This window comes from Saccoglossus kowalevskii, chromosome 8 (genome assembly GCF_978046115.1).
Source record: "Saccoglossus kowalevskii chromosome 8, keSacKowa6.1, whole genome shotgun sequence".
NCBI classification, from domain to species: Eukaryota; Metazoa; Hemichordata; class Enteropneusta; family Harrimaniidae; genus Saccoglossus; species Saccoglossus kowalevskii.
This window is the reverse complement of record NC_140648.1, coordinates 25,321,923-25,332,638: the sequence shown is the minus strand read 5'-3', so window position 1 is coordinate 25,332,638 and position 10,716 is coordinate 25,321,923. Positions and strand designations below refer to the sequence as shown.

General features: G+C 35.4%; 1 protein-coding gene across 2 annotated transcripts in view; it reads left to right on the top strand.

Moving 5' to 3' along the window:
• Positions 1-4,868: 4,868 nt before the first annotated feature.
• The window catches only part of LOC100372469 (ras-associating and dilute domain-containing protein-like), a 51,055-nt gene continuing 45,207 nt past the window's right edge, over positions 4,869-10,716 (top strand). For both annotated transcript variants that reach the window (XM_085502408.1, XM_078009130.2), the window contains exons 1-2: positions 4,869-5,141; positions 5,267-5,465. In XM_085502408.1, the coding sequence (XP_085358534.1) occupies positions 4,869-5,141; positions 5,267-5,465 (472 nt within the window). The remainder of the gene's footprint in view (positions 5,142-5,266; positions 5,466-10,716) is intronic.

The following is a 10,716-nucleotide window of genomic DNA, read 5'->3' as shown; positions in this document are numbered from 1 at the left end:
CGCATGCGTAACTCTTCAAGGTATTACTTCCGGTTGTAGACGACTTTGTGTTTTGAAAGCGGGAATTTACAAAGTGTGTTTAGGCTGCAGTAGGTTCGTGCACAGTCCCTGTGATAGAGGGACTGTGGTGTGGGTATATTTTGTAGGTACGTAAACAGTTACAGATATGTCAGTTGTATGACAGATGGTGACAAGTGCTTGCACTGCACTGAAGAGGGGGGGGGTAGGTGGTACAGTTTTACGGGAAATAAAAAGGGCTTTTTACAATTTACAAGGAAAAAGGACGTTTTTACAGTTTACAGTTAAAATTTAATTTTGCAGTGAATTGTGTCATCTAGTCGTTTTACGGTTTCAAAAATGTAATTTCCCTGGATTATTCTTTACAACTTTTTTTATTTGGATGTAAATTCTTGTACGTACCGAGAAAAAAATGACACATTTTTACAGTGTACGAAAAAAATATTTGATTGATTAGGTTGTACGTCTAGCCTGTGATTACAGAATTACGGAATTTATTTTTTTCAATTTACGTTGTACGAACAAAAAAATATTGCAATAACCCACCACTGAAGTGTTGCTTTCTACTCTAGTCCTCACTTAAAATTGTTCTCAGTTTTGCGGAAGCCAGTGCACAGACTGTTTGGCTGCACGATCTGGAGCTTAGTTGGTGTATCGAGTCAGTTATTTTCGGGGTTGTTTTCCTTGATTTAATACACAGGACCTGTGTTTATTTATTAGTACTAGTATGTAAATTTCACTGACGGACGCCTTTACTGTATTTTATATTATCAGCGGCGATAATAAGAAAATTTATAATAATATACATGTAATAACTTCATTGTTATCGTATCTTTACTAAGATATTGACTTAAAAGATAATATAAAGAATGCTGTTTAAATGAAAACAACAAAACATCATAATGGGACTGTGGCAGCGAGATCCAACCTCTTTTAATTGTGAACTGATCGAAATGTATCCTCTTAGTATGTAATAAATATTTTCAACTGTTTATCCTTCCATGGTAACTAAGAAACACATTTCAACACTACAACAAAACATAAAAATATATCCCGGGCTCCACCCCCAAGTTACAACATACATGTATTTTGTTTTCTTTGGTGTAAGAGTGTTCGATGCAAAAGAAACGCAAAATATTTTCGATATAACAGCAGGCGCAAACTAGATTTGTAAGGGTAATGTCCTCGGTATAGTCTTTATTAACTTCCCCCCCAGACGATTGAAGCGACCACAATATGACTCCTATGGATAATTTGCAATTCCCTTTGTATACGGTAGTTACAAAAATATTGCTGTATGAACACAGACAACAACTTGGATAGCTCTGATTCCATAGCTCTTCTTGTGTCGGTCTGTAGTCTTGGTTATGTTATTTTAATCATTTCTGATAAATTTGGTGTCATTGAATTTGTTATTTTCAGACATTAGGGTTTTGATTTACACAGAAGAGCTATGGTTTCTCCTATAAACAAATGTGTGACGCCAAATGGCACTTCCATTAGAAAAGCTACTACTAGTGTTTTGCTATGGACTTTGTGGTATTTACTGTTGTTGTCTATTTTCCCTGCATCCTACAAACATGGAAAGACATTTATTTGTATATTTCTCTAAAACAACTGTGGGCAGTATACGGATGCATCTGAAGTAGACAACGAGTATTTCGCTTTACAGGAGTATCTAACAATACCTTCTCCAGTGACCTCACATTGTCCTTGGTTCGACCTCCAGAAAATGGCTGCCACAGGAGAATCGTGCGGTTCAGAGCATTAAATCCCATGAAGAAGAAATCAAACTAATGGTTTTTGTCAAGGTTTTGGTGAGAGTTCATTTAACATATTATTGATTTGCATTAGTGTGATGTGATGCCAACAAATATTCTGCTTTGTCAACTTTTATTTGCGACGCCATTTGGCATCGCACATTTGTGTGACCCAAGTCTATGGGAGGAACCATAGCTCTTCTGTGTTGATAACAATCTAAATATTTGAAAATAACAAATTTAATGACACAAAATACATCAGAAATGACTAAAATACCATTACAAAGACTAAAGACTGACACAAGCAGAGCTATGGTTCCACAGCTACAAAATTGAATTACTGGTAGTCCAAAATCAAGTGGCGCAAGGGGAATTGAGATTGTCTCTATTCACTCTATCAGTGGTGTTTGTGCTTATGTAAATGACAGAGACATGTCTATGGTAAAAATAAGTCATCCAGCAAACAATGAACAGAAAAGTTGGTTGAGGGCGCTTCTATTTAGATACGCAGTACTACTGAGTGGAGGTGGTTTGAAATGGAAAAAGAATTGCATAAAATCACCCATCAATAAGGCTGTAGCACCTGCTCTCATTCTCAAGAAATGCACAGAATTTTACAGCAGGAGAGATACTGAGCTAAGAAATTGCAAAATGTTTGCATATCTTAGTGTCGTCTGCATATCTTACTAAGAGCAGGTTGTACATTCATACCAAAAGTAAATGCTTAATCACCACTGAGGGCAGTATTGTAGGTCGGTATCATTACTCCAGCAGCTTAACAACTGAGCTTCGTATACATCCGATACTATGGTAAATGGACTCTATAGCAACTATGGAAATTGACTATTACGAATACATGTACATATGTAAGCTTGCTCTTTGAAAATTGAAAATATATGCAAGAAATGGGGAAATTTTGAGAGTGATATTTGTCACCTTTACATAACATTTTATTCTGAGCAGGGATTTTTTAAACAAGTGCAGTGCTCTCATGCCATGGCCATGCACCCTCTTACCCTAGGGAGCAGATCCTCTGGCAACCATGAAATTCTCATTGACCAGGGATCACATGTGGACACAGTCTTCAACTGTGACCTGTCTGATAGTAATTTTGGCCCCAAGGAAGCCATAGAATGCTCCATTTTACCTCCACACGCTGGTAGGGAGAACCCTATCTCCCCCACTTAGTGGCGCCACTGAATAGACCATTTTCCGTTCCGTTATGCGTGAAATCGAACGTAAAAACAGGATAAACAAAGGTCATAGCGTCGTAGTGGCGTCAAACATCGCGTGGGATTCGATAAACGCGAAAATATTTTGGGGGCATTTCCATGATTAATAATGTGCTGTATACATTTGATGATAGACAATTTCGATTAAGTGAGGGTATTCGGAAGCAATATTCCTCTGTCGAAGATCGGCCGGTCAATGTAAGCTACGAAATAAAGAAATTCTAGTTCAAAATCAAATCGTTCGATTTTTGCGGCAGACGTTCGACGCGCGTCTTTCATGCATCTCGCGAGATCTCGCAATTGTACGGAAAATCACTTATTGCAGTGCTCTCTCGTGCAGTTTTTTTTCTAGAAAATCACCTGCTGAGTATAATATAATATACCATTTTGAAGATGCATACCTGCCCATTTGCAGTCAGTCAAAGCATAATATACAAGACAGAATTTGTTATTATTAACAAAAACCTGTCAATAAACAAGCTGCTCTCTAGTTGGTCTGACCATTAGGTGTATGAGATGGGTAGCCAATCAGGGACATTCTTGTAAATAGTTTGGCACTGACTTCCATTTTGCAGATTTATTTATTTTTCATTTATCGGGTAAGTAAATGTTTTGTGGAAAAACAGTAGTCAAGTTAAACAAACTGAGGATTTGTGATTGGCTATAAAAATCTCCCTTTAAACAGTTCCATTTTATATAGCCTACCCAATGGCAGATGGTAACATGTCAATGTCAAATGATTTTGATGATTTATTGTTTACAATAAAGGGATGACAATAACAAAACTCAAGAGTTGAAAGCAACAACGTAGTAAAATACCAAATACATCTTAGAATTTATTAAGAAATGCAGTACAATAAGACAGAAAGCTATGTAGGTGAGAGACCCGGCATAAAAGAAATAGCGTTAAAACCACAAGAAATGACTGTACAAGTCAATAAACCGGTTCTATCACAGTTCTTCTGGTAACCGTGGTTCTATACAGACTTGCACAGTCACAGAGATTCCAAAGAGTTTCTTCTTTACTTACGCCCTATTGACAGTCAGTACACTAATTGTCAGTGACTGTATGGGTGGTTACAATGATGTTTAGACTACAATAGCGGTGTCGCTGTTAATGCCGTCTTCTAAATGTGTCAGATAGTGTGTATTGACCAGGATGTGGCCATACTGTAATTAGTTGAGACTTGCACCATTTTCATCTCTGTCCTTGTCAATTATAAAAAGAATTAACCAAACTGTTGCAAAGTTTGACACAATGAAGTTTGACACAATCTGGCGACCTTAACTTTAAGGTCACAGCCGAGACTGAAGTTGAAACGATCTCGATTGGCCTTCAGATAATTTGAATAAAATCTTTAAGTTACAAGTAAAGCTCAAAAGGATAACGCAGACGCACTTGTGTCCACTCGAAACAACTCTGGATTGCTTCGCACTTGTGGGTTTCCACGTGCGTATGGGTAATATTAAGTGACACGAAGCAAAAAGTCATCGATACATTCACGCCCACATCGACGGAAACACGGTGTCGATACATCGACCTTTGCAGGTCTACATAGTATTTGAGATCGTTTCCCATTCACGGGAATATTCACCTGTGTCTATGCGATGATTGAACGGCACCCAGTCATTGAGTACCTGGTGCTGCAACATAATGGAATCGTCTGGGGAGTTACGGTGTAAAAAAGACAAAGCGACTGTTGGGTAAATATACTACAGTAGCCGTTCACACATCGCTGCACTTTCAGGGGTTTTGGATACTTTGACAACGGGCCAGTACAGCGTCGTTGAGATGTAGACCATCTCTCAATATCATAGAACTTTTGAAGTCAAGTCGTGTGATTTAACAGGCATCACCATGACGACGCGAGACGAACTTATTGAAGAACTGACAAACGGCACAGGCGGTCTGGAGGGACTTTTTGAGCGAAAGCGGTCCAGCATCAACATGTTAACGGATCCCCGTGTGTTGGCTCACCTGCGAACGGTACACCTGCAAGCACAGGCAGATAACGAATCTCCGACGACCGACGATCAAGAGGAGACTGTCAAATTAGATGGATTGGCGGATAAAATCGCCAGTTTTAACAGACGAAACCATCTCGGTGCCTTTCAGATAACTCTAAACGAAGTAAGTGTTATAAAAACAACAACTTTGAAAAAAAGTCAACTTACAATGCATTCGAAAACCTCGGGGATTTGCGCGACTATGAATGGCATTTTTTAAAGTATTGCCTCTCCATTTCTTTTTATTAGGGACTCAGCTATGAAGGAGCTTTGCGATTTTACTTGGAAGACGCGAATGAAGATCGCCAGGCCAGTAAAGCAGTTAAACTCGACAATGAAACCACCGTGGGAGAACTAATTCCAGTGTTAATAGAGAAATTCAATCTTCAGAAACAATTGCTAGAAGAACCGGCGAGAAAACGGGCTTTGTATCAAGTCATTGGCCGAGGTAAGGACTTCCAAAATAGATTAAATTGTTTCTTTTTTCAAAACGTTACTTGGTTCCCTGGTTTATTTTCCAGGTCACCTGTTCCCTCCCGTCGCCGAGAGACCCACTAATGGACCTCTAAATTTCCGTTAGTGTTTCTAATTTGTTAAATGGGGCCGGTGAACGCTCTTAAGCACGCAGCGCATGGATCCAGCAACCGAAACTGTGGGACGAGAAACAATCATGCGGGTTCCGCTGTTTTCTCCAAAGCTTTGTTTTCTTTTTTAAAAACCGTTATGTTTGTTTTATTCTTTGTCACGTATTTGTTACTTCAAATCACGCACGGGAAGTCTGCGTTTTTAACGGATGCACAACTAAAAACGGTGTTTACATTTGACTTACATAACCTTGTGTTCTCGGGTCCAATATTTGTGAATATGTAAGATTTACAGTCGTACATTTGTTTTGTTTTTAAATGCCAACACTATTTAAAGCATGCCGTGTCAGGTGTCTAGTTGTGTTGACGTTCGGCCGTGTTAGCGGTGATTCAGTCAGTAACAAGTGGGTTTCCATTACACATATCATGCTACATTGTTTTCGCCGGATTTTTGTCACCTGAGCCTACAGTAACGCGCATTATTTTCCGTATACGTATTATTCTCATACGTTTGCATTCACAACACGCCTGCCAAGAAAGCTGTCTAAATTTCCGATTTTAAAAAAGCATCAAAACAACGCACAAATAAGACCATAAAGCGTTGTTTAAAAAAAAAAATCAATCAGTATTGTGTCCTTCTTCTCAAGGATCTATATGTTTTTTTATTGTTCTTTCTTTTTCACCAGCAAATTAATAAAGAAACGACATTTAAAGTTTAAAGCGTAATAAAGCGTGCTCACGGCATTGACACTAGACCAACTCTTACTTGCTTTTATCATGGCCTGTTTACTCTCTTGATTCATAAAAGTCAGTACAATTTACCTGTATTTGCAGTTGTGGTATTAAGTTGGCAGCTTCTTAATAATGATGTCTTTTCAAAACTGCCGAAGTAGATGAGAGATGTTGGTGACTTTCTTTATTATGCTTAGTAATCAATTGTTTAAGATTTTTATATTTGAACAAGTATGAATGTTGGAAAATCCTTTGTCCTTTTTTAGTTAAGATCTCATTCAAAGTACCCACCATAAACATAAAATTTGAAGTATTCTAAACAGTTTTTTTTGAAGTCACGCAGTTATCTCTCAACGTTGTGTTTTGATATGGGTCCCATGTTACCTATACGACGCAAGTACTGTAAAATAGTTAATTATTCACTGGGTTTTAATTTTGCTTATTTCGCTGACTGGAAAATGCGCTAAATTAAAACCCAGTGAATATGTAAAATTTAGCATAGAACACATTATCTAAATGATAAAACCGTGAATTTAAAACCCATTGAATATGCCTGAAATGGTAAATCTGCGAAATTTAAACCCAGTGAAAATTAGTCATTTTGCAGTAATAGTCACCTTATCTGCACAGAATTTAAAATTAAACATATTAATGATTTGATTGGTTTTAATTTCACAATGAGATCTACTGAACTGAATTCATGTGAACAAGCTAAAATATGAATTTTAAATTTAAAACCCAGTGATTATGTTTTTATTATCATTATAGAAAAAATTAAATACCAGTGAAAAATTATTTTTCAACAGCATTTGTATGTCTGAATATGCTATGTATTGTTTCATTGATCAAATGAAACCAGTGATAGAATACTGTAGAATACTTTATTTTCGCTTGGAATTTATTTTCGCTATTTTCGCTGAAGTGATGATTCCGTGAAAATAAAATCCAGCGAATATACTTTTTTTCCTATATTTCACATTAAACTCATCAAAAATCAGTGAAAATAAATTCCATACAAAATGCTCAAAAAGCCTTTTCAGCGAAAATTAATTCCAGCGAAGATAAAGTATTCCACAGTAACCCCTTTTCAGGATCAATGTCAATGTGAATGATTCCTGATTGAAAGGATTTATTCATTTACACATGTAATGCCTAGTAAAATCACCCAATTTTGCTATATAGTTTTCCTTAAAATTTTTTTTTTATTTTTTGGCAAAAACAAATTATGATGCAGTGATGGATTTATTTTTAATAGACAGTTCTAATCATCACCACATTTTTTTCTTGTTTAAATAACCAAAAAATCCCCCCAAAACATGTGTGTATCCATTTTAAACTGATACACATCGTAGATCCTTTTAGTGTCGACGCACACATACAAACCAGAAACAGATGCATTTTTTTGTTGGTCTCACCTGGAGTTACATTTTTCGTGCTGGTCTAGAAAGAAAAAATAAACATAAGGTGGCAATCATCAAGACTTATCAAATCAGACACATAAGCAGTTGACTGTAGAAATCCACTTAAACCATCGTGTGATCTCAATTTGTGAATACGCTACACATAATTAAATTGATTTGAAATTTAAAACTACCTAGCCTCTAAGCGTAATTCTCTTTTAATAGGCCATTTTCCGTTCACTGCGAGAATCACGCTTTATGCGTGAAATCGAACATAAACACAGGACAAACAAAGGTCATAGCGTCGTAGTGGCGTTAAACATTGCGCGGGATTCGACAAACGCGAAGTATTTTGATGGACATTTCCATGCTTAATAATGTGCTGTCCACATTTCATGATAGGCAATTTCGATTAAGTAAGGGTATTCCGAAGCAATATTCTTCTGTCGAAGATCGGTCGCTCGATGTGAGTTATGAAATAAAGAAATTCTAGTTCAAAATCAAATCGTTTGAATTTTGCGGCAGACGTTCGACGCGCGTCTTTCATAAATCTCGCGAAATCTCGCAATTGTACAGAAAATCACCTATTCAGTACAGTGTATTTACAAATGAGCGCATGCATTCTTTTGTTTGAAATGAGAAATAACGAATCGTGTGCTGTTATCTCATAAGGAAACAATGGACATCATAACCTAAAGATTGATTGCAAATTACAAATTATTGAATATTGGTTCTGAACTAAAGATTTATTGCGCACAAGTCTATGTAATAAAACATTCGCATTTTAACGAGTGTATAATCTACTTAACAGTATATAAGCAATAAAAAATGACAACAAGTCGTGATATGTTACTCATTTTTATTGTTAATATATAATCAACTCCACTAAATAATGATTTACAATTTATTAATTAATTTCCGTTTTTGTTTGTTTCTTGTACAGCACATTTTTATTGACATTAAATCGTAGTCCACACACATAGCTCTATAACTGTTCATCCCACTCTCCATGAAAACATGCAGGCACTTGGCTGGAACAGTATACCTCACAAATTTGAGATGTCAGTTTGTTGATTATGAGTTTTATTTTATTTTTTGTTCTTAAGGTGTATGTAATAACAGTAATTATAATTATTAGATGATATTTTAGAATGAAGGGTTTGACAAAAATATTAATTAAAATCAGAGAAAGTTATCGTCACCAAATGAACAAATCTGATAGAAGTTCACGCAAGCTGCATAACGTTAATGGACCTACCGATATGTTACCATGGTATGTTGCCATGGTATTCAGAAGAGTGGACGCAATGACTAGACAGAATGCAACACTATTTAAGAGATTCAATGAGATCCTTCATCCATTAGGTATTTGCATCTAAGGACTTTACAATTCTATACTTTTCTTAAAAATGTAGTACCGGGTAGTGCCTCAAAGCTGAAGTAAAGTGTAATCAATTTCCTCGCTATCCTCCCCTGAAAGCCCAATATACAAATTTTACAAGTAGATGTAAAGTGAATGGTTTTTGTCTCCTGAATATTCACTTTAAAATGAATGAGGAAAACCATCAGTCAAATTAAACAGTGATGTTTAAATTCACAACAATACCTCTGCATTAATATTTGAGAACATATCATTGATATCGTTCACTATTTTAAACAAGCACATAAAAGAAGAAAATAATTAAATGTCTGTGATTGCAGGACCTACCAATCAGAATACCTATTTACCTACCTATACTACTTTATATTAAAAATTCCAGCTGGAATTTTTTTTAGAATGAATAACGAATGTGAAATACTTAATTTGTATAGTCTGATTATTTCAACGTATTATTTAAAATCACTATCACATACTGCATCACATCTCTGTTGCCTAGAAACAGTCGTCATGGTAGATTACAATGCATGGTTGTATATTTTCTCTATCAGTATCCCATGTGCTTACAGAAATTATAGAGGTGGGTCTATGTGGAAATAAATTATATTTTTATGATTCAATAAATAATAAATACATTTTTTGGTTTATGTGCAGTAAAGTTCAAGAGCAATATGGTATTTCGATATGGACACCTGTACCATCTCACGACAATGACAACACAGGAAGAGGGTCTTCAATCGCTATGAAATATAACCATGTTTCACTCTCCTTGCATTTCTAATGTGATTCTATGTACTTATCATTCAAATTCAATTTCATTATTTTGACATTTTGATTATATTCACTTGGTTTTAGCAAATTCACAAATTTTCCTGCCAAACAAAGAGTTTGGGTCGTTCTTTTGTACCATCCTCTATGCTTGAAACTGGATGTTGATAGATAACACTCATTCTTTTTAAAATTTTATTCATCTGCATTTGTGATGTCAAATTCACTGTTGTTTTGTTTTGTTTTGTTTTTTTTTTGTTTTTTTTTGTTTTGTTGTTTTGTTTTGTTTTGTTTTGTTTTGTTTGGTTTGGTTTGGTTTGGTTTGGTTTGGTCAAACAAAATTTCAACAATTGTTTGAGTTTTTTGAATGTTACATACATATTTATAAATTACTGTAAAATACTTTATTTTAGCTGGAATTAATTATCGCTGAAAAGACTTTTTGTGTGTTTCGTATAAAATTTATTTTCACTGAATTTTGACAAGTTGAATGTAAAATATAAGAAAAAAGGTATATTTGCTTAATTTTATTTTCACTGAATCATTCCTTCAGCGGAAATAGCGAAAATTAATTCCAAGCGAAAATAAAATATTTTACAGTAACCATGAATCTCATACATGGGTAACCTGAAAAAAAAAAAAGCTTTTCTCAACTATCACAAAATGAAGCTCAAATAATTCTTTTCACAATTAGTTTGAAAATAAGAAGCGTAAGAGAAATTACTGTAAACTAATTTAATTTTGTGGGAAACAAATTACCATGAATTATGTGAGTTATTGAAATTGGGTATTTTGACAGCATCATAGCAGGTTTACTTAGACACAAAGTCAAATGAA